The sequence below is a fragment of the Balaenoptera musculus genome, chromosome 2, assembly GCF_009873245.2.
Source record: "Balaenoptera musculus isolate JJ_BM4_2016_0621 chromosome 2, mBalMus1.pri.v3, whole genome shotgun sequence".
In the NCBI taxonomy this organism is placed as follows: domain Eukaryota; kingdom Metazoa; phylum Chordata; class Mammalia; order Artiodactyla; family Balaenopteridae; genus Balaenoptera; species Balaenoptera musculus.
The window spans coordinates 112,998,003-113,024,024 of NC_045786.1; the positions used below are offsets into that span (position 1 = coordinate 112,998,003).

Genomic DNA, 26,022 nt, shown 5'->3' on the forward strand with positions numbered 1-26,022 from the left:
GTGCACCACAACTAGGAAGAGAAAAAAAAACCCTCACGCCGCAACTAGAGAGAAGCCCGTGCACCGCAACGAAACATCCCGCATGCCTCAACGAAGATCCCTTGTGCCACAACTAAGACCTAATGCAGCCAATAAATAAATAAATAAATAAATAAATTTATTTACTTAAAAAAAAAAAAGTAAAAATTTGTTACTTCTCCTTCAGTAAAATAAGCAAATATCTACTGTGACAGAATAATGGTAAGGGGGGAAAAATGATTACCCACAGGATAGTAAGGAGGGTGATATAAAAGAAGATGACACATACCTGAATTACTATATATTTTAAAAGTGCTTCAAGAAAATAGCTTGTTAGATCTTCTTGTCCTTTATCTCCTGATTGTGGGGGGACAAGCGGAGTGATTTCTTCTATAGTGACTTGAGCTATCCGAAGACAAAAGAAAAGTTTAGTATAATTACAAAACAAATTTAACAATATGATAATATGGCCCAAATAAAACTTAACTACAAAACAGAAAAGCAAAGAATACTGCTTGAAAACATTCTGATGATTGAAATTTGAAATAAATCTGAGGTCATCCTGATAGCCCATCACAAAAACCATAAACTTTAATAATCAACTGTTTCATGAACCCTTGATCGAGGAAATGTGACACAGGGATGGACAGATATTGAGGGATTAAGAGTGAATAATGTCTCACCTGAAAAAGAACTGCTCGTGATATTTTAAAATTCAGATTGAGTGTCCACTACAAAATTCCATAAATATGATGAGAAACATTAATAATAATGTGCTTATTCATCAATTAAAGAACAATCTGATTACTCTAGGTAATGACCATGCTTACTCTTTAAGGTAGCCCCTTTATTCAAAGGATGAAACACTATTTCCCTCTCAAAAAGAAAGAGAAGTTAGCATCTTAGTTTCTTGACTATGAAAGTCCACTTGTAAAATAAGAAACTTTCACATTTTTCAACTTTTCACATATTCAAAAACATTGATTATAACAAAAGCAAATTCAAGAAAATCAACCCACAACTAGCTACATTTTCTTAAATACTTCCCAGGCAACACAATCAGTACCTGGTTTAGCACAGGCAGGTTCCTAAACCTACTTCTCAGTAAATAGCAGCCAAGTAATTAAGCCCAAAGAGATGGATTTTTTTTAGTCCTCTTTGCACAAAGTAAAACATATTTGTACTTCAATGTACATCCAAATTAACTCAAGGATACAAGCTGATACATGAAAATTCAAAATTAAAGATAAATATAAATGTAAAATGGCCTGTATTAAACATGTTTCTAATACTTTGATATCTGGGGTCTTGCAGGCCCTAGTGAGAAAGCCCCTCCCAGAGCTAGCTAATTCCTAGAGAAAACTATGGGCCAGAGAGTTTGCCTTTCATATGCAAACCAAACAACCTGGAGCCCATATCTCTACCACTTCCTCTGCTGGGCTCTCACACTCAGGGTTACTTACTAGTTCCCTAACCTAATGACCCCCAGGGCTAAGTACCAGACAACAAGAGACAACCCCTATGCCCCAGAGCCTGCTAAAATTATCCAAACTAGCCAGTCTTCAACTTGCTCACCCTGCTTCACACATTCCCGCCTGCAGAAACCACAAAAGGGCTCTTGCCCATGATACCCACCCCTACCCTCAAGCCCCCACCACGCCCAACTAACCCTGGTGCTTCCCTGTGTGGCCACCCTCCCGGGTGTGGCACACTCCCTCCTACTGGGAACATGAGTAACAAACTATCTTTTTAATGGCAATCATCTCCTGATCTGTTGGTCTCATTATACCTGGATGATAAAACCTACACGTTATTTTTTTAATTTTTATTTATTTACTTTTTTACTGAAGTATAATTGACATACAACATTATACAAGTTCCAGGCATATGACATAATGATTCAACATTTGTATGCACTGCAAAATGATCACCCCAATCTGTGACCATACAAAATTACAAAAATAATTGTTTCTTGTGATAAGAACTTCTAATATTTATTTTCTTAGCAACTTTCAAAGTTGCAAAATATTATCGACTACAGTCCCCATGCTGTACATTACATCCCTGTGACTTATTTACTTTATGACTAGAAGTTTGTAACTCTTGATCCCCTTCACCCATTTTGCCCAACCTCAACCCCTATGCCCCACCCCTCTGGCAACCACCAATCCCTTCTCTGTATCTGTGAGTTTGGTTTTATAAAACCTACATTTAAAAACATGGCCTTAGATTATCCAGTTAAAAATGTACAGGGACTTCCCTGGTGGCACAGTGGTTAAGAATTCACCTGCCAATGCAGGGGACATGGGTTTGAGCCCTGGTCTGGGAAGATCCAACATGCCATGGAGCAACTAAGCCCATGCGCCACAACTACTGAGCCTGTGCTCTAGAGCCCGTGAGCCAAAAATACTGAGTCTGTGTGCCACAACTACTGAAGCCTGTGTGCCTAGAGCCCGTGCTCCCCAAAAAGAGAAGCCACCACACTGCAATGAAGAGTAGCCCCCGCTCGACACAACTAGAGAAAGCCCACGCGCAGCAACAAAGACCCAACACAGCCAAAAATAAATAAATTAATAATTTTTTTTTAAAAAGGTACGGACATTTAAAAATATCTATTAACAAACTACACAGAAATTTTTAAATTAATGATGGAAAAGATCGTATGAATCTTACTTTCTTGAAGGTTGAGTGGAGGATTAATGAGATTATCTAAAGTTCGAGGTCCATACTCAGATTGTGGTGCTGAAAATCCAGGGATTAAGCATGAAAACATCCAAAGCTGTTCTTTGCTACAGTTATTCTGAAGAGCTTGCAACCATAATAAGAAAAGACGAACACCTTCCCGCCTAATCTAAAATGAAAAAAATGGAAAACAGTATTTTTATTTAAAATGGAAATACTTTCCTCCTTTCAGGCCAGAATTCTCTAGAAGATGATTACCGAATGATACTCTGCAAAGGAGAGGAAGAAAAGGAAGGAAGGAGGGAGATGGAGAGAGAATTATAACCATGACAATTTACTGAACCCTCATTATTTATAAATCTAAATTTATGGATTTTGAACAAAATAACTTGGTCTCTATTTAAAGCCATCAGGTAATCTATTTATGCTATAATTTCCATTTGTAAAAAGTCAAAATCATTTCCTTATTTACTTCCCTCCTTCCCATAATCACCACTCTAATCCAAGAAGCAAGGACAGAGGGCAATGACTATTCCTTGCTATAATGAGTTTGGTAAAAGGAGGAATGGTCATGGGGATCCTGATACACTGCTAACTCAATGCTCTTGACCTTAAAAAGATTATCAGTCTGAAATTATCTCATTTACTTAATTTGCTTCCAAAGGGCAAAGCAGGAATTCTGGCCTATTACTGTATTTTTAAGCAACTAGAACAATGCCCCATACACAGAAAATACGTATTTAAATCAAGGGCATGCTCTTCCAGGAAGAGAAGAGGAGAAAATAGAGGAAACTTCAAATCTCCCCAGTAAAACACAAGTTCTTCAGTAACCTAATCTCACTGGTAGGCTTTGCAAACAGCCACTGCCAAAGCTATTCAACTGCTGCCACCCTCACAGTTTAGTTAGAAACAGACAAAGATGTAGGAAAGCTTATCCCTTTGTACTGCTATACCCAAGCCTTGACACCAAAAAGTACCTACTATATGAGACTTTTATCCAACCTATACCAAGATGCTTTTGGACTGGGTAAGCTTTTCTTACCACAAGCACAATGAGATAAGGAAAAGGGGAAAAAAAAAAAAGAGAACAAAACCATTTTTTAATAGATGCCCTACTTCCCTCTACATCTAACAATACCTATGATAAAATGAAGAATAATTTGTTGAATGGCTAAATAGTTTTTGTCTTCTGGGGACCACAAAGCAAAGTACAGTCGTCCCTCGGTATCTAGGGAGGGTTTGGCTTCCAGGACCTCCCCCACCATGGATACCAAAATCAGCAGACCCTCAAGTCCCTTACATGGAACTGGCATGGATGGCATGGATGTGGAACCCATGGATATGGAGAGGTGACTGTATTTCTGCTGAATGAGTCCATGCAGTGGTAAAACTACAAAAGTTTTCCAATAGCCTGGTCAGCCTGATACATACTGAGTATGTTGCTGTTTTTTAAGTGAATTCACTTCAATTAAGGGAACTGAAGATTATTCAAAATTATTTAGGAAAAAGTTGATGTAGGCAGTATAGCAATTTGACTGAATGCTTTACTCAGTTTTTAAAAAGCCATAGAAAAGAAATATAATTACATTATACCTTCAAGGAGTTTCCTGTGTGTAGTAGTTTCTTTAAAATCAATCCTGAAAAGAAAACATGATTTTAAACATTCATATCTTATTTGTTTCTAAATGTCAGAGTTCTCGGTCAGACTTGAAAACACTTTAAAAACAAGTCCTTGGCAACCTCCAAATTATTCTTGGTGACCTTAACATCCCTCTGGCCATAATCTTGGGACAGAAGGGCATATAAAAAGTCACCTTTTTAAACACATGGTTTATTTCAATTAAACATTATTTATCCTATCAAAACAAACCCTAAACCCAAAATTGCATGTAATACAACAATCTACATGTATCTTTTACTTAGACTAAGAATATAATTAAATACTTTCACCATCACTAATACAAATAAAAACCACTGTAGAAAATTTCCATTTAGTTAACCACATGAACATCTATAACTGTAGTTATTTCTTAGCAAATATTTCCATTGTACTAATTTTCCTTTTCAAAATACGCAAAACGATCTTTAATAGTCCTTTTTCTTTTGAATTACACAATATTTCAAATCTACAATAAAATAATGAAATAACATTCACAGACATCCAGATGTCCACCATTTGGTCTGAACAAATCTAAACACAGTCCCATGTTTCCTATAATTTCAAAATTTCACTTATTTATATTATCTATAATGTTTCATGTAACAGTACAAGCATCATTGAAGCCACCTGTGAACCCATCCTGAGTCATTTTCCTCCTTCCTTCCCCAGAGGAAACCATTATCCAGATTTTGGTATTAATTATTTCCAAAAATATTTTATGTTATTACTACTTATTTATAAATCCATAAAATATTTGGAATTAGTTTCTATGTTTAAAACTTACACCAGTAACAAAATTTTCTCCATAGCTATTTGTTCTAATCTTGCATTTTTATTCTTTCTAGTAACATCAGGATTATATATATATCATATATTTATATGTATGAAATACATAATATATATATTTACATATACAGAAGCATATGAGATTGTGATAACACATTGTTGGCAACACAAAACACTAGCAGATGCTCTAATATTTGCCAGTCTGAGTGTTACATATCTCAATAATGTCATTTGATGTTTCCTAATGACACTGAACATTTTTTCATTTGGCTGTTCAAGTTTCTGCAAATTGCCTGTCATATCCTTTGTATATTTTTAAACTGGGTTATTTTGTTTTGTTTTGTTTAATATAAGAGTTCCTTACACATATTGGCTACTAATTCTATGTCAGGTCTATGAATTGGAAATGTATTCTTGACTGGGATGGTAGTATCGTCTGACGTACCAAATTTTTAAATTTCAATATAGTCAATTCACGAATGTTTTTCTTTATGTGTACTTACTGTGTCTAAAGAAATACTTCCCTACCTTAAAGTTATGAAGATAAACCAAAGAGTCTCATCAAAAAGTTTTAAAGTGTTGTTTTTCACATTTAAGTCCTGAAATCCATCAGAAATTTATTTCTGTGTGTGGCAATAACAGAATTTCCCCTCCCCAAATAGGTAACCAATTGTAGTACCTTTTCAGATTTTATAATGAAATGAAATGCTGTCTCAATCATATTTCAAGTTTCCATATATCAGCCTAGGTCTTTGGCTGGCCTTAATGTCCTTTTCCATTAGTCTACTTGTCCATCTCTGTCATACCAATGATACTGTCTTAATTATTAATATTATAACTTTATAATACATCTTGTTATTGGTTATAGTAATATTCAACAACACCATCTTCTCTCTCCCATTTGTTATATTTCCAAGTTGCTTTGGCTTTGATTTTCCATATAAATTTTAGGATAAACTTGTTGGGCTACATTAAAAAGTCACTACAGGAATTCTGGATAAGAACTGTTATCTTTATACCATCAAGCCTATCATCCATGAATAATGTACAAGATTCCATTTTTTCGAGTTCTTTCTTGTTCTTCAATAATCACTTCATTGTCATAAATTAATCTAATATTTAAAATGACTATGGAATACACATTCTCAAGCATACTGGAACATTCTCTAGGAGAGACTATATTCTGGGCCATGAAATGTCTCAAAATTTTTTTAAAGATTATGATCATATAAAGCGTATTTTCTGGCCACAAAGGAATTAAGTTAGAAATCACAACAGAAAGAAATCTGTGATACCATCAAATATTTGAATATTTAAAAAACAAAAACACTCTTAAGTTATGGATCAAAGAGATCAAAAGGGAGATCAAAAAAATATTTTCAACTGAATAAAAATGAAAACACAACATACTAAAACTTATGGGGTAAGCTAAAAGCAAAGCTTACAGGGAAGTCTGCTGCCTTGGATGCCTATATCAGAAAAGAAGAAAGGTATTAAATTAATATTCTAGACTTCCACCTTAAGAAAATACATATAGACAAGCAAATTAAACCCAAAGCAAGCAAGATTTTTAAAAATATAAAAGATTAGAATGGAAATCAATGAAATAGGAAGCAGAAAAAGACTAGAGAAAATCAACAATACCAAAGTTAGTTCTTTGAAATGACCAACATTAATGACAAATGCTGAGCTAGAGAAGTCAATAAAATAAAAGAGACACAAATTACCAAATTCAGAAATGAAAGAGGGGACATCACTACTGACCCTATAGGAATGAAAAGGGTTATTATAAAAGAGTAACTTGAACAACTTTACACCAACAAATTAGGCAGCGTTAATGAAACAAATTCCTAGAAAGATACAAATTATCCAAACTGACTCAAAAAGGAATATAGGGCTTCCCTGGTGGCGCAGTGGTTCAGAGTCCGCCTGCCAATGCAGGGGACACGGATTCGAGCCCTGGTCTGGGAAGATCCCACATGCCGCGGAGCAACTTGGCCCGTGAGCCACAACTACTGAGCCTGCGCTCTAGAGCCCGCGAGCCGCGGCTGCTGAGCCCACATGCCACTGCTGAAGCCCACGCACCTAGAGCCCGTGCTCCACAACGGGAGAGGCCGCCGCAGTGAGAAGCCCACGCACCGCAAAGAAGAGTGGCCCCCGCTCGCCGCAAGTGGAGAAAGCCCGCGCACAGCAGCGAGGACCCAACGCAGCCAAAAATAAATAAATAAATAGATAAATAAATAAAATTTAAAAAACAAAAAAAGGAATATAAAGTAACAATTACAAATCTCCTCACAAAGAAAAGCCCAACTCTAAATGGCTTTACTTGTGAATTCGACCAAATATTTTAAAAGGATGTAGTATCAATTGTTCACAAACTCAGAAAATAAATGAGGGAACACTTCCCAATCTATGTCCATGGCTATTATTATCTTAATAAAGCCAGACAAAGACCTCACAAAAGAACACTACAGTGTTAAATATCCCTCATAAACATAGAGGCAAAAATCTTTAATAAATTATTAGCAAACTAAAATTAGCAATATAATAAAAAGACTATATAGAAATGGTAACCAATTGGGATTTATCTCAGGGATGCAAAGTTGGTTTAACATATGAAAAGCAATTTGCGAAATACACAATATTAATAGAATAAATGACAAAACCACTAATAATGCTGCCTATGATCATGTCAATAGAAGAAAAAGCATCTGACAAAATACAATGCCCATGCATGATTAAAAACTCTCATCAAAACAGGATAGAAGAGAACTTCAACTTGATAAACAGTATCTATAAAAATAGCTAACATCGCCAGGGAAGAATGATCTTCAGGAAGTACTGAAGAAGAAGACAAAGGGTTTGAGAATTACACAGGATGAAACTTAAATACTTATTTATATGTGAAATAGGATTCTGCATTGAATCTAGATTCTGCCAGGACATATGTGTGATCCTGAGGAATCACTTAACTTCCCTGAGCCTCAGTTTCCTCAAATATAGAGTAAGTGAAAATAAAACTTAAAAAAAAAAAAAAAGCTAACATCATACATAATGGTGAAAGACTGAATGCTTTCTCCTTTACATCAGGAATAATATAAGGATGTCTAGTTTTACCACTTTTATTCACTAGTGTACTAGAGGAACAATAAACAAAAAAGAAATAAGAAATTAAAGGTACCAGATTAAAAATTTAAAAGTAAAACTATTTGCAGTTGACATGATCCTATACGTAGAAAATCAAAAGGAATCTACAATAAAACAAATAAAATAAACAAGTTATAATAAACTAGAAACAATACAAATGTCCATTAATTGCTGAGTAAATAAACAAAATATGGTATAGCCATACAACAGAATAGTATACGATAAAAAGGAATGCTTATATATGCTATAATATGGAAAAAAAATATATGTTAAGTGAAGGAGGCCAGATGTAAACTATTACAAATTGTATGATTTCATTTACATGAAATGTCCAAAAAAGACAAATTTATTGAAGACAGAAAGCAGATTGGTGGTGGCAAAGGCAACTGACTGTAAATGGGCTCAAAGAACTATTTTAGGGTAATGGCAATGTTCTAAAACAAGACTGTGGTGACTCTAAATATTTACTAAAAATTAATAAATTATTTATTTAAACGAGTGATTTTTATCTAAGTAAATTATACCTCAAAAAAGCTACTTTTAAAAAATCAACTAGAGTCACTGATTTATTTTTCTATATATACAAGACAAAAAAGAAAGGAAACAGAGTTTTAGGATTCTCTGGGTGACAAAGAAAAGTGACCAATTACGTATTGTCTCAAGTTGGACATTTACTAGAATATTATTAATCATGACAACCAGATAGCCCAAAGGTCGTTTAGAAATCGAAGACTACATTCCTCAGGAAATAGAATAAACTTTAGAAGTTCAGCTGTCTCAAAAAAGTTTCTTCCCAGATAACCTTCAAGGACATTTTAATGATTATGAAATAAAAAATAGGATTTCACTATTCTATTGAGCACCTTATCATGTGATTATTAGCAATTCACATATCTTCTTTGGTGTGATAACTATGCAAATATTTTCCCTATTTAAAAAATTGACTTGTCTTATTACTGAGTTGCCAGAGTTCTTCATATATTAAGGGTACATCATTTTTAGTCTTGAGCTTTATCTAAAAAGTTTATTCTAAAAGGCTTTATTATTTAGAATTCTGTGGTTTTTTAGCCCCTGCATCAATAGCCATCCTATATGTCCAGAGTTCCTTTTGTTTCCAGAACTGCTAATTGGGATGACTTACAGTTTCAAAGCCTCAGAAATTTCATTTGCTATAACTAACAATTGTAGGTTCTAAATAAATATATGACTCTTTTTTAAGAGAAAAAAATACAATTTTTACAAATGAATACAAGGCCTATAACATTCTACTTCAACAATGTAGATGTGGTGGCCATCTGTATATTCACCACAAGAGAAGGGTCATGAGAATCACTAGCAATCAGCAATCAGTCATCATTAAGACACTGAACCAAAGCCAGAAATTGCCTATCTGCAGATTCCTTTTTCAACCAAGGGGGGAAAAAATGTCTTATAATGAGAGCTCAAGAGTCCTGTGGTGATGCTATGATTGTTAAAGAAACAGACTCCAAGCCAGCAAGCACCTTGGCTTAGCTCCTGGTAAGAGAAAGTCTATGACCTCCTGCCCACTTGGTCTTTCACAATAATCCACAGCAGGGTTGCTTATTTTTTCTTTCCCTGTTTTCTTTTCAGCTTCATTTCATGATCTGGGAAGCTCTACTTCGTCTCTTCAAGCAGTAAGCTTAACTCCAGTTCCCTCCTTTTTTATTAATACACTGCTTGCTTTCAAACCTGGAACCCATGGCTTTCGCTCTATGTGGCACTTTGTTACCTTCTCTTCCATTTTTGATTACAGAATGTTTATTCTGATGCTGAGTCTGCTTTTATTTTTTTGGCTTTATAGTTTCATCATCATTGCTAACATATTCAGAGTAAATGAACAGGTGGATCAAAGAAATTTCATATGCCACTTTTATTGGAAATCCTTCATGTATGTTTTTATCTTATATTCCCAGTAAGCCTAGTTCTGTATTCTTTATTTTGTTTTTACTAAAGCATAAACTATGAACTCATTTCAAATAATGACCAACCCATTAAAGAGTATTTTCATATATTATCATTTACTTCAAATATGAAATACATATTTAAATTACTTACCAATACTATGAAACTGCCATCGCTGATGAATTCTTTCTGGAAGAAGTTGTAAAATTTTCTAAAAATCAATATGAATAAAACAAAGAAAAGTATGAAAAGCAAGTAACACGTCCTCATCTTGAGCAATGTGAAAAATTAAACAAAGAGCTTACACAAAGCCTTTAAGAGTTTCTTACATAAAAGACAGCATTACAAATACAAAATAGTCTTTGAGCTAATCTGATGGTACTGGCACTACTTCAGCGCTGGCATACTGATTAGTATTTGAAAACTCCAGAAAACAACAAGCTATATTAACAAAGACTTGGAACAGGAAATTAATGAAATTTATCTTTTACTATGATGTGAAAAGTAAGTATACTTCTCTTTAGTGAATAAATACTAACTTTAATATATATATATATACATTTTTAACATCTTTATTAGAGTATAATTGCTTTACAATGGTGTGTTAGTTTCTGCTTTATAACAAAGTGAATCAGTTATACATATACATATGTTCCCATCTCTCTTCCCTCTTGCGTCTCCCTCCCTCCCACCCTCCCCATCCCACCCCTGTAGGTGGTCACAAAGCACCGAGCTGATCTCCCTGTGCTATGTGGCTGCTTCCCACTAGCTATCTATTCTACATTTGGTAGTATATTTTTAAATGCTCATTTACTATTCTTAGAATTTCTGCATTGTGGATAATACTGTTTTAAATTCTTTTAGATATTAATATTAGTGACGTTTTCTCTCCAAGCAGTTCTTTTTTTTTTTTTTAATAAATTTATTTATTTATTTTTGACTGCATTGTGTCTTCGTTGCTGCACGCAGGCTTTCTCTAGTTGTGGCAAGTGGGGTCTACTCTTTGTTGCGGTGCGCGGGCTTCTCATTGTGGTGGCTTCTCTTGTTGCGGAGCACAGGCTCTAGGTGCACAGGCTTCAGTAGTTGTGGCACACGGGCTCAGTAGTTGTGGCTCACAGGCTCTAGAGCACAGGCTCAGAAGTTGTGGCACACGGGCTTAGTTGCTCCGCGGCATGTGGGATCTTCCCAGACCAGGGCTTGAACCCGTGTCCCCCGCATTGGCAGGCGGATTCTTAACCACTGCATCACCAGGGAAGCCCGGTCTCCAAGCAGTTCTTTCTCTTACTTTGATAAATCTTACAGGGAAAATATTTTGCTTCCACAAAAATCCTATCAAATACTTGTACTAAATTAATTCATGTGAACCCAAAGATACTTATATGTTATGATGGCTATGGGTATGAGAACAAAATTTTAAGATTCAGGAGCCCTATAGTTAAGCTAACATATATAGACTTTCACAAGTTGGGAATAAACACTTTTTACATATAATACTTTCAAAATTTTGTCTATATTTTCCTTTATATATTGCACCTGTGTGGATTATTCTAGTTCAACAGCTGCCTTATTATGCTGCTGAACTACGTTCTCAACACTCATCTGCTTGCTGAATGACATTTGTGTGCGTTTGTTATTATTGCTGCTCTATTATAATTATTTAGAATCACCATTAATTGAATGTTCATAAGGACCAAACACTAGACACTTTATGTAATGATATCTCATTAATCCTCACAACCATCCTAAAAGGAGTGTTCATTGATCTCATTTGACAAATAAAGAAATGGGTTAAGTAATGTGCTTAGGTTAGAAAAGGAAAAATGGAGATTCCAACTTCCATATGCCTATTTCCAAAACTTGTGCTTTTATACTATTCTGTTCAAAGAACAGTATGCATGTTTTTATACTTCTCTATCTTCCTTTTGATGTAATCTTCTTTAGTCCCTTCTCATATAATAGGATGATGAAGAAATTATAAAGTTCTTCACAGATAGATGCTATTCCCACATGAGACACATAAACTTCTTCACCTCTGCCCTCCTATTTCTCTCATACTTAGCCAACAACTGTATAATTATATTTATGGTGTTGTGGAAAGAGATAAAATTATAGAAAATTAAAAAGACAAGTTTGTGAACCACTCGAAAGTACTCCTAAATTATCACTATTAAATTATAGTTTAGATTTAATCCCATATAAAATGTAAATTTAAATATATTCATCTTTTTTATTCAGTCATATAAAGATGAAAGAAATCATGTGTACTCTTAACTACACAGAAGAAAGCAGAATATAAATCCTATGTCATACTGACATTACATAATGATGCCTTTTATTCCAGAAAAAGGAAATCATTTTATTTATAATTTTTTCTTTAAATCATCATTAGTCTCTAAAGGTGGAGGTCAGATATTATTGTCCCCATTATAAGTAGAAAAACATCAGCACACAGGTCAAATATTTTTTCCAAAAGATGAAAACCCTATATCTAACATCTCTTTTCCTAACGAAATTTAGTGACTGATTACAAACATTTCTGTTCAAAGAGTAACAAATGATCAGTATATATTACATACAGGAAAATAAGTATTATTTTTTAACAGAAGGAATATTCTGAAAGAGCTTCTATTAACTAGTCAATCATCTCAGTTTCCTGAATATAGGGCAAGCATGAATGTCCGAAGGAACACTTTCCAGGAATTATCATCTTGCTTTCTCTGTACATACTTTTACTCTTTCTCAAAATATTCATGTTTTAATATTTCCCTTGTAAACAGTTCATGCAAACACTTGGGGAGGTAAATATAAGCAAATTCCTCAGGGTTAATGACTAATGAAAATTAACTGCAGAACAGGTACCAACACCAGTTACTTCTGTCTGGAACTCTTAAAAAAAAAAAACAAACTTTCTTTTTTTCAGCTGTGACTAACTCAGCAACTAAGAGGGGGATCAAATTCTTCAATTCTTCTAAACCATACTAAAATAGTCAACATACAAAATAGTGAATTATCTTTAATTAGCAGTGGATAGAATAGTTCAATCTTTAGAAACTGATTTCTAAATTCTTTACTATGCTTTTCAAGACACAAGGTCTAATCGTGACTTTCTCCAGTTCTCTAAAATTCTCAATAAAGATCAGAATACTCCTATCACTATTTGATTTGAAAGACAGAATGAAGAGCATGGGGTTATTTGAAAAGCATGTGTGTCCCTCATTTTCATCATTGTGCCAAAAATGAAACAAATTTTAGCAGAGTATCAAATGTTGTTTCCTTCTGTTTATTTAGCAATAAAATTTGTCCCACCCCCAATCCAAAGTAAATGTAGTAGAACAACATATTTATAAAAGATTTAAAACTATTTATACAAGAAGTTGTCAATGAAAAAGCAGTTAAAGCAGAAACTATAAACTCCTTAGGTATTGTAACAGGTCCATGAATTTACCCTCTCAAGTAAGAATGTTTTGGTTTTTTTTTTTTTTTTTTAATTCTCCATTTGTGTAAATCTCCCACAAATTAAAATTTTCTTGTTTGCAAACACAGTGAATATTGTACCAACTGTGGTATCAAATGCATAAAAACATAATTTTATCTGTACCTAAAAATAATATGTGTACCTCAGAAAATAATTAAGAATTAAGTCAGGTATATTTTTAGGTTAAAAAGTGCAACTCAGTTTTTGAAAAGCATGGTAGATTCACAGTGTTTTTTAATATTCAATATATTCCTTGTATGTTCCAAAAATTAATTTTGGAAAATAAGTTACATTGGCAGGTACTTACCTCAAAAATAAAAAGTATAGCATCCAATTCCTCCCTTTGAGACTTGTGACCTAAAACATTTTTATAAAAAAATATTTTAAACATTATCATTTTGTTCTCAATGTCAACAACCACTTAAAAAGCTTAAAATATTTCAAGCACTGAAGTTTTTTTTCTCAGTGATTCTTTAATAAAATGTTTAAAGTGTATTCTGTTCAATGTATAGACAATATCATAGCATCTCTCTCTACTCTTTTTAGACTGTTAAATTCAGATTCTACACATTTATGTCTACAAACAAATCATAATATATTGTGGAGAACTCTAAATGAACTCTAAAAATGAATTTATGAAAATGACTGCTCAAACCTGACATATGCCCCTAGGGCAGAGCAAAGGTGAGAAAACAAGTAAACCTGACCAGAGAAAAAGGAAATCTAAGCCTTTTCAAAATAATAAGGATATTACTACTAACCCATAGTGTGAGAGGGGTGTCTACAAGCTGTCTAACAAAAAGAAGTGAAATAATACTAAAATTCCAATGTCCAAGAGTATATTTTTAAGTGAATGTTTATGACAATTATTTGAAGCATCAACATAAGCCAAGACTGATTTAAATCTTACGTTTCTGTTTAAGACTAGCTTCAATAGTAACAAAATTCTCAAAAAACACATAATATATATGTGAAAAAATGTTGGTCAAAAAAACTGTTTTAGATCGATGGACTCTGCATTCTCTGAAAAATAAATGAAAACACGTTTTTAGTGATTACTATTATATCACGTTTCAGCAAATATGTATTGTGGCATGTTTCCTTCAAAAATGTCAAGAACTGCTCTTAAAATTCTATTAAAATATTTAAGAGATGTGTTTATACATTTATATCCTTGTTCTCACAACTTAGCTTTTAAAGATTTTAGTTTTAATTTTAAAAACTGGTCAAATCAGGTTATCATAATCTGTTGTTACTAAAAGAAAACAATGCCTCAGAAAGTTTAATCCAAAATCATTAAAAAAGAATTTCTATTTTCAATTCACAGCTATGCTCTCCTAACTTTTCCCCCGACAGTTAAAAATCAGTATTTTCTAAGCGTAATATACATGGTCTAAAATACATTGACTTTAAATATCTAACAATAGGCTTTGCAAATAGGCATTTAAGTATTAACAAAACTCAGGTAATACTCTTCTATAAGACTGTCAGTATAGTCCAAGGGCAGAGAAACTGAACATTTAACTGTATGCAGAGCAGAAAGTGTTGGGTACTAACACCAAAAATTACTTTCAAAACTCAATGAGGGGTGAAGTGGTGGTGAAGAAGAAATGCCCTGACAGAGAATGTATTATCTGAAAGACCTCTAAGAACAGGAAGGACTCTGACATAAAGTGGTGGGTTTGAATGAGAAGACATTCTCGGCAATAAACAAAGACATGAAGTGAGGAAAGCAGGATAGGATGCAGAAAAATAATTCATTTTGGCTAGCTTTGAGCATTTTGATAAAAATAAAATAGAAAAAGTATCCTTGATATGTCAAAAAATATCATAAGTGCAAACTAAGGAAATGGGATTTATTATTTAAAGCAAGATATCTACATCGTAGGTGTATATGTACTTATGCATTTTATTGTTTGGTTTATTTTCGGGGGGTGAGAAAGTTGGGGAAAAAGGGGAGGAAATTAAGAACTTTTACTTTATATACTTACTCCTACTATTCAATTCCTTTACAAAAAGCACGTCTCTTTTATAATAACAAATTTGAAAAAGGCAACTGGAAAAACAAAGATTTTTTTGAACCTGGGAGTAAAATGAAGAATAAACTAATAGGGCTTCCCTGGTGGTGCAGTGGTTGAGAGTCTGCCTGCCAATGCAGGGGACACGGTTCGAGCCCTGGTCTGGGAGATCCCACATGGCCGAAGCGTAGCGGCTAGGCCCGTGAGCCACAATTACTGAGCCTGCGCGTCTGGAGCCTATGCTCCGCAACAAGAGAGGCCGCGATAGTGAGAGGCCGGCGCACCGCGATGAAGAGTGGCCCCCGCTTGCCACAACTAGAGAAAGCCCTCGCACAGAAACGAAGACCCAACACAGCCAAAAATAAATAAATAAATTAAAAAAAAAAAAAAAAAAAAGAATAAACTAATAACTGCTGATAAACTCAAGTTAAAGGTAAACATCAATTAATTTCTTGGAATGCTCTAAGGCTGAATGGAAGATTTCAGAATAAAGTTAAATAGTAACAACACACAGACAGCACTTTAAACTCTGGTGTATTATCTTACCCTAGGAATATTCATAAATCTTTAATGACATCTCATCTACGGAATTTTCCAAGACTGTTTCCCCTTTTGTTTTGCCTCCCCAAGGAAGGAATGGATGCCCTCTCCTCTCTATTCCCTTGTGTCTCTACATTTCTCTCTCATGGAAATAATTATGTCTCAAGTGTTTCCTTGTCTTTTCTTCCAGGACTAGTCTATAGTTTCTTTAGGATAGAAAGTGCGTCTACCTTAGTATTTCCAAAACCTAAGCACAGGGCTGAGCACATATGTATCCAATGTGTTTTATTATTAATCAAATAAATTATTTTAATGTTATTGTATTCATTTTGTAGCTTGGAAATTTTTTATCTTAATTTTATTTTTATTTAGACTGCATAACCTACTGACAGGCAAACTAGCACTGCTTCATCTTGACTGGAATTAGAACACCCAGATTCCATTCCTACCTGTAACACTATCTGTGTACATTTTCACAGAACTGGGGGAAAAAATAATAGTAATGGCTAACACAAACAATGTTTTCTATATGCCAGACACTCTTCTAAGTCCTTTACAGAAATTAATTCCTAAAGTCCTCAGAACAACACTATGAAATAAGTACTACTATTATCCCTAACTCTAAAGATGAGAAAACAGGTATAGAGAGTTTAAGTAATTCAGTTGGTAAGAAAACAGAGTCATGGATTTAAACTCCACACAGCCTGGATTTAGTGCCCATGCTCTTAAACCTCTATGTTATTCAGTTTCAGTGTAATATTGATACATCTATAAGAAAAATAAGAAAAGAACACTAGTAGTTTATCTGTTTATCGCCTGTAAGAAGATAAGAATAATTGTCATTGAATACGAGTTAAACATATTTTAGAGACTACCAAAATAAAACAATACACTGAGATAAACAGGAAAAGTATTCTGTTTGCCCCACTGAGTAGTTTGACGTAACAAAGAACTACGAAATGAGAATGAAATAGACTGCTATAATTACCACTAATTTCCTGAAATTAATGTTTTCAAAACAAAAACTAATGTCCCAGGGGAAAGAAGAAAATGAGAACAATAACAAGGAAAACAAAAAATCAAAACAAAACAAAAGCAAACATGAATCAACATCAAGATTTTGCAACATAATTTAGGAGCCAAGATAGTCTCTCTCAATTTCCTTCCCATACCGCATGTTACACAAAGCCTGGAAACTAAATACTTGCTAATAAAAAATACTGCATCAAAATTAGGTCTCAATTTGTTTTTTACTCTGTATCTATTTGTAATGAACTAGTTAGCAAATAAAAACTCTTATAAAAATTTTTGTTCACCATTCACAAATTTACGTAGTGGGGGAAAACGGGAAGAAAACACAAAAAAGGTGGATATAAGAGAATAAGCCGGTTTCACTTATTTAAAAAGAAGTCTCTCTAAAAAAACAGTAACACAGAAGGAAGGAAAATATAAAAGGAAGGAAATCCACAAGAAAGAGATTATGGAAAAACTTCTACCCAATACCTTTCCCCCAAAAATGCCCCATAACCCATTGTTTTCTCTTTTTGTGAATGCCTCCATTACTTTTAGTCAGCATGGCTCCTATTATGTCCACATTAGTTAGTACAATTGCCCTCGGTATCAGCAGGTGATGGTTCCAGGAACCCATCAGATGCCAAAATCCGAGGATGCTTCAAGTCCCTTATATACAATGACATAGTATTTGCATATAATCTATGCACATCCTCCCACACACTCTAGATTACTTATAATACCGGATACAATGTAAATGCTATGTAAATAGTTGCCTGGGTGCAGCAAATTCAAGTTTTGCTTTCTGGAATTCTCCAGAATTTTTTTTCCTGAATATTTTTGATCCAAAGTAGGTTGAATCTGAGGATGTGGACCCAACCCTTCCAAAATGGAGTGCCAACTGTATCATTCTCTTACAGATACTAGGATGCTCTTTGGAGCAGAAAGCATGCCTTAGCTTCTTTTATCTTCCAAATTTTTTCAAAATTTTAATCTGAGGAAGTGCTTTGCATAGTGCTAAACTGATGGTTGGCACTAAAAAAAGTTTAAGCATTCAAAAACTTCCATTTTTAGAAATACTTCTGTTTGATTTGCAATGTTGTGAATTAGTATTTCCTTAAAGAAAATCAAATAAACATTTCAAACCACAAATTAAGATTGAAGTTTCTGAGATTTTAAAAAAACTGATTCAGGCTTAGGAATGCTTTGAAGACCTTTGGGAATACTAACTTTAAGTAGCAAAATAGTTCTAGACTTCATTTAGTTTTCACAAATAAAATTTCAGTTGTCTCTAGGATCTTTTTATGAATAAGCTTCAAGAACCTAATTAATATATTTACTTCCTACTACATCTTTTGAAGACATCTAAGCTCTATAACAAACCTATAATTAAAAATTACAAAATTCAGAAGGCCAGTTTACCTGACCTTAAATTTCAGATACCTGTACTAAATACTTCCCTAGAAAAGTTATCACATAACCCACGCTAGAAGACCAAAAATTCAACAAATTTTGTAATACCATCATTCTTCTTCCTCATCTATTAAAAAAAAAAAAAGCCACCATTTAGAACTTTTCCTCAAATGATGGCATTATAATACACTAATCTGTGAAAGTGTTATCACAAGTAATCTGCTCCTATAATAAAGTACTGAAAAAATGCAAATTATTGCCTTAAAATAATCAATAATAATGAGAACTGATCCAACAATACAGTGAGTAACACAAAAAACCCTCTAATTGCAGAGACACAGAAATGCTGGATAAAAATAAAATAATACAGCTCAAAAAAAAAAAAGTAAGAGGAGAAGGAGTAGAAGTGAAGACAAGAGAGTAAGTAGGAAAGGAGGAAGTGGGATGGAGGAAGAGGTGCCATGAGGGAGAGGAGGATGGTGAGAATGTGGTATAGAGAAAGGCAGGGAGGGGTTTGAAGGGGAAATATGGAGGAAAGTAGATGGGACAGGAAGTAAGGATGAGGAGAAGGGAGAATGCCTAAGGGAAAAGAACACAAAAATGTAGTATAAAATATAGCAATATGGAGTCAAGCACAAATAAGGGGGAAGCAGAAAATAAGAGGAAAACAGAGAAAGAAGGTGCAAGAGAGAAGAAGGGGTAAAACCACACAAATAGGCTGGAAAATTATAAACAATACATTATCAAGTTCTAAGAAAAGAGGAGCGTATATGAGAAGGGAGAAGAAATTGAGAAAAGGGAGGAAGAGAAGGGAGACAAAAGGAGGAAACAGAGAAATAGTAAGTTGGAAGACAGACTAATGCTATTACTCAGAATGTAGCACAGAAAAATAATAAGATGGAAACAGACTGCCTGAGAAGTTCCAAGAACAAAGATAAAATGTAAGCAATATTCAAAGAAATAAGGTCTGAGTACTATCTAAAATTGGTGAAATATGTAAATAAATCTTCAGACTGAAAAAGCATAGTGATTCCCAAGCAGGATGAACACAAATCCACACACGGTCACATCCTAACTCCACAAACAAAATGGAAATATTAAAACCAAGAAAAGTTACCTACATAGAAATATCAAAACTAACAACAGACTTCTCATCAGCCCAATAGAGGCAAGAAGACAATGCAATTTTATATTGAAAGAACTAAGGGAAAATAATAATCATCCTAAAATTCTAATTCAGCTAAACTACTGTTCAATAAGATGAACATGAAAATTAAAAAAAGGCATTTTCTAACATACTTAGAGTTTAACACTTAAAAACCCTCACTCAAAGAATTACAAAAGATAGATTTCTGAATGCATAGAAATAAAGTCACATGGGAGGGTGAGAAGCAAGAAGCAAAGATGAGCTAAGAAACTGGAAAATGTGTGGGTAAATCTCAATGAGCACTGACTGTTAACAAAAGTACTAATGCAAAAGGTTACTAACAAGGAGGAAGTAAAATAATGGGCAAAAATGTGAAAGATGAAACAAATGCTGGAGAATTTTAAGATCTTATTTAACAGGACAGTAGAAACAGTGATGAACTCTAGACTTCAATATTAGTATGCTACTGAAGTTTTTGAGTTACCAATAAGAGAATAACAACAATGCATAACTTCTAATCATTAGAAGGGAAAAAGAATATAGAAAAGCTTATCAATCTAACAGACATGAGTAAAGAAAAGCACCCCAAAAAAGTAAATGAGGTGACAGAAATAAATATAAATATACAAGTAATTACAAAAAAGTTAATGGATTAAATACCACAGTTAAGAAAGAGCTGTAATCATACTGGATTTAAAAACACACAAAAAAGTCAAGCTACAAAGTATTTACTAAGAAAAGTATTTTTAACCCAAATACTAACCAAAAATACCAACAGTAATCACGCAAGAGACAAACAGTAAACATTAAGGCAAGAATTACTACAATTAAAGAGGTCAATGTATTTTGACAAAAGGCTCTATTTACCAGGAAGCTTTAATTTCAATTTTGCATGAAGAGTTACAAAAAGCAAAAGCTGACAGATTTCTAAGGAAAAGCAAACCCGTTTAAAGTGTGGTAGCTTTTAACACATCTGTCTCATATTTAACAGAAGTAAGTAGTTAAGTATACACAAGATTTGAACAACAAAAGGAGCACTTTACCTGTAACACTCAAAATTCAAGAGAGTATAAATCTTCTTCTCACGTAAAAGTAAGGTATTTATAAAAACTGAATTACTGGGGACGTCCCTGGTGGTCCAGTGGGTTAAGACTCTGTACTCCCAAAGCAGGGAGCCCGGGTTCAATCCCTGGTCAGGGAACTAGATCCTGCACGCCGCAACTAATACCCTACGTGGCGCAACTAAAAAAGCCCGCATGCCACAACTAAAAAGAGCCCACATGCAGCAAGGAAGATCCTGCACGCGGAAACAAAGATCCTGAATGCTGCAACTCAGACCCAGCACAGCCAAATAAAAAAGTAAAAAAATAAATACATAAATATTAAAAACAAAAAAAGTTTAAAAACTGAACTAGTAAGGACACAAACTAAACAGAAAAAGAACCAAGAATAACTTAGCACATACCATGCTCTCTGACCAAAATGAACTAAAATTAAGAATTAATAGGGGCTTCCCTGGTGGCGCAGTGGTTGAGAATCTGCCTGCCAATGCAGGGGACATGGGTTCGAGCCCTGTTCTGGGAAGATCCCACATGCCACGGAGCAACTGGGCCCGTGAGCCACAACTACTGAGCCTGCGCGTCTGGAGCCTGTGCTCCGCAACAAGAGAGGCCGCGATAGTGAGAGGCCCGCACACTGCGATGAAGAGTGGCCCCCGCTTGCTGCAACTAGAGAAAGCCCTCGCACAGAAACGAAGATCCAACACAGCCAAAATAAATAAATTAATTAATTTTTTTAAAAAAAGAATAACTACGGACTTCCCTGGTGGCACAGTGGTTAAGAATCCGCCTGCCAGAGGAGGAGCTTCAAGATGGCGGAAGAGTAAAACGCGGAGATCACCTTCCTCCCCACAAATACATCAGAAATACATCTACATGTGGAACAGCTCCTACAGAACACCTACTGAACACTCGCAGAAGACCTCAGACTTCCCAAAAGGCAAGAAACTCCCCAACTACCTGGGTAGGGCAAGAGAAAAAGAAAAAACAGAGACAAAAGAATAGGGACGGGACCTGCACCAGTGGGAGGGAGCTGTGAAGGAGGAAAGGTTTCCACACACTAGGAAGCCCCTTCGCGGGCAGAGACTGCGGGTGGCGGAGGGGGAAAGCTTCGGAGCCACGGAGGAGAGCGCAGCTACAGGGGTTCAGAGGGCAAAGCGGAGAGATTCCCACACAGAGGATCCGGCCGACCAGCACTCAGCAGCCGGAGAGGCTTGTCTGCTCACCTGCCGGGGCGGGCGGGGGCTGGGAGCTGAGGCTCGGGCTTCGGTCGTATCCCAGGGAGAGGACTGGGGCTGGCTGCGTGAACACAGCCTTAAGGGGGCCAGTGCGCCACAGCTAGCCGGGAGGGAGTCCGGGAAAAAGTCTGGAGCTGCCGAAGAGGCAAGACACTTTTTCTTGCCCCTTTGTTTCCTGGTGCGTGAGGAGGGGATTAAGGGCACAGCTTAAAGGAGCTCCAGGGACAGGCGCGAGCTGCGGCTATCAGCGCGGACCCCAGAGACAGGTATGAGACGCTAAGGTTGCTGCTGCAGCCACCAAGAAGACTGTGTGCCAGCACAGGTCACTATCCACACCTCCCCTGCAGGGAGCCTGTGCAGCCCACCACTGCCAGGGTCCCGTGATCCAGGGACAGCTTCACCGGGAGAACGCACGGTGCGCTTCACACTGGTGCAACGTCATGCTGGCCTCTGCCACCGCAGGCTCGCCCCGCATTCCATACCCCTCCCTCCCCCCGGCCTGAGTGAGCCAAAGCCCCCGAATCAGCTGCTCCTTTAACCCCGTTCTGTCTGAGTGAAGAACAGACGCCCTCAGGCGACCTACATGCAGAGGCGGGGCCAAATCCAAAGCTGAACCCCAGGAGCTGTGCGAACAAAGAAGAGAAAGGGAAATCTCTCCCAGCAGCCTCAGGAGCAGCGGATTAAATCTCCACAATCAACTTGATGTACCCTGCAACTGTGGAGTACCTGAATAGACAACGAATCATCCCAAATTGAGGAGGTGGACTTTGGGAGCAACGATATATATATATTTTTCCCTTTTTCTCTTCTTGTGACTGTGAATGTGTATCCTTCTGTGTATGATTTTGTCTGTATAGCGTTGCTTTTACCATTTGTCCTAGGATTCTGTCTGTCCGTTGTTTTTTTTTTTTAAGCATAGTTTGTAGTGCTTGTTATCATTGGTGGATTTGTTTTTTGGTTTGGTCACTCTCTTCTTTCTTTCCTTTTTTTTTAAATTTTTATTACTTAAAAACAATTTTTTAAATAATTATTTCTTATTTTTTATTTTAATAATTTTTATTTTATTTTATTTTCTTCTTTCTTTCTTTTCTCCCTTTTATTCTAAGCCATGTGGATGAAAGGCTCTTGGTGCTCCAACCAGGCGTCAGGGCTGTGCCTCTGAGGTGGGAGAGCCAACTTCAGGACATTGGTCCACAAGAGACCTTGCAGCTCCACGTAATATCAAACGGCGAAAACCTCCCAGAGATCTCCATCTCAATGCCAAGACACAGCTCCACTCAACGACTACCAAGGTACAGTGCTGGACACCCTATGCCAAACAACTAGCAAGACAGGAGCACAACCCTACCCATTAGCAGAGAGGCTGCCTAAAATAATAATAAGGCCACAGACACTCCAAAACACACCACCAGAGGTGGACATGCCCACCAGAAAGAAAAGATCCAGCCTCATCCACCAGAACACAGGCACTAGTCCCCTCCACCAGGAAGCCTACACAACTCACTGAACCAACCTTAGCCACTGGGGGCAGACACCAAAAACAACAGGAACTACGAACCTGCAGCCTGTGAAAAGGAGACCCCAAACACAGTAAGTTAAGCAAAATGAGAAAACAGAGAAACACACAGCAGATGAAGGAGCAAGGTAAAAACCCACCAGACCTAACAGATGAAGAGGAAATAGGCAGTCTACCTGAAAAAGAATTCAGAGTAATGACAGTCAACATGATCCAAAATCTTGGAAATAGAATGGAGAAAATACAAGAAACGTTTAACAGGGAACTAGAAGAACTAAAGAGCAAACAAACAATGGTGAACAACACAATAAATGAAAATAAAAATTCTCTAGAAGGAATCAATAGCAGAATAACTGAGGCAGAAGAATTGGTAAGTGACCTGGAAGATAAAATAGTGGAAATAACTACTACAGAGCAGAATAAAGAAAAAAGAATGAAAAGAACTGAGAACAGTCTCAGAGACCTCTGGGACAACATTAAACGCACCAACATCCGAATTATAGGGGTCCCAGAAGAAGAAGAGAAAAAGAAAGGGATTGAGAAAATATTTGAAGAGATTATAGTTGAAAACTTCTCTAATATGGGAAAGGAAACAGTTAATCAAGTCCAGGCAGCACAGAGTCCCACACAGGATAAATCCAAGGAGAAACACGCCAAGACACATATTAATCAAACTATCAAAAATTAAATACAAAGAAAAAATATTAAAAGCAGCAAGAGAAAAACAGCAAATAACATACAAGGGAATCCCCATAAGGTTAACAGCTGATCTTTCAGCAGAAACTCTACAAGCCAGAAGGGAGTGGCAGGACATATTTAAACTGATGAAGAGGAAAAAACCTACAACCAAGATTACTCTACCCAGCAAGGATCTCATGCAGATTTGATGGAGAAATTAAAACCTTTACAGACGAACAAAAGCTAAGGGAATTCAGCACCACAAAACCACCTTTACAACAAATGCTAAAGGAACTTCTCTAGGCAGGAAACACCAGAGAAGGAAAAGACCTACAATAACAAACTCAAAACAATTAAGAAAATGGTAATAGGAACATATATATCAATAATTACCTTAAATGTAAATGGATTAAATGCTCCAACCAAAAGACATAGACTGGCTGAATGGATATAAAAACAAGACCTGTATATATGCTGTCTACAAGAGACCCACTTCAGACCTAGGGACACATACAGACTGAAAGTGAGGGGATGGAAAAAAGATACTCCATGCAAATGGAAATCAAAAGAAAGGTGGAGTAGCAATTCTCGTATCAGACAAAATAGACCTTAAAACAAAGACTATTACAAGAGACAAAGAAGGACACGACATAATGATCAAGGGATCAATCCAAGAAGATAAAACAATTGTAAATATTTATGAACCCAACATAGGAGCACCTCAATACATAAGGCAAATACTAACAGCCATAAAAGGGGAAATCGACAGTAACACAATCATAGTAGGGGACTTTAACACCCCACTTTCACCAATGGACAGATCATCCAAAATGAAATTAAATAAGGAAACACAAGCTTTAAATGATACATTAAACAAGATGGACTTAATGACTTAATTGATATTTATAGGAAATTCCATCCAAAAACAACAGAAAACCCTTTCCTCTCAAGTGCTCATGGAACATTCTCCAGGATAGATCATATCTTGGGTCACAAATCAAGCCTTGGTAAATTTAAGAAAATTGAAATCGTATCAAGTATCTTTTCCGACCACAACGCTATGAGACTAGGTATCAATTACAGGAAAAAATCTGTAAAAAATACAAACACATGGAGACTAAACAATACACTACTTAATAACCAAGAGATCACTGAAGAAATCAAAGAGGAAATCAAAAAATACCTAGACAAATGACAATGAAAACATGACGACCCAAAACCTATGGGATGCAGCAAGAGCAGTTCTAAGAGGGCAGTTTATAGCAGTACAATCCTACCTCAAGAAACAAGAAACATCTCAAATAAACAACCTAACATTACACCTAAAGCAATTAGAGAAAGAAGACCAAAAAAACCCCAAAGTTAGCAGAATGAAAGAAATCATAAAGATCAGATCAGAAATAAATGAAAAAGAAATGAAGGAAACAATAACAAAGATCAATAACACTAAAAGCTGGTTCGTTGAGAAGATAAACAAAATTGATAAACCATTAGCTATACTCATCAAGAAGTAAAGGGAGAAGACTCAAATCAACAGGATTAGAAATGAAAAAGGAGAAGTAACAACTGACACTGCAGAAATACAAAGGATCATGAGACATTACTACAAGCAACTATATGCCAATAAAATGGACAACCTGGAAGAAAGCAAACTCTTAGAAATGCACAACCTTCTGAGACTGAACCAGGAAGAAACAGAAAATATGAACAGA

The 26,022-nt window shown here is 35.7% G+C and overlaps 1 protein-coding gene across 1 annotated transcript in view; it reads right to left on the bottom strand.

Moving 5' to 3' along the window:
- RALGAPA1 (Ral GTPase activating protein catalytic subunit alpha 1) overlaps positions 1 to 26,022 on the bottom strand; it is a 224,228-nt gene that overhangs the window by 164,187 nt on the left and 34,019 nt on the right. The window contains 7 exon segments of the mRNA XM_036842171.1: positions 308 to 423; positions 2,692 to 2,869; positions 4,294 to 4,337; positions 10,370 to 10,427; positions 13,999 to 14,048; positions 14,602 to 14,679; positions 14,682 to 14,714. Coding sequence (XP_036698066.1) covers positions 308 to 423; positions 2,692 to 2,869; positions 4,294 to 4,337; positions 10,370 to 10,427; positions 13,999 to 14,048; positions 14,602 to 14,679; positions 14,682 to 14,714 — 557 coding nt within the window.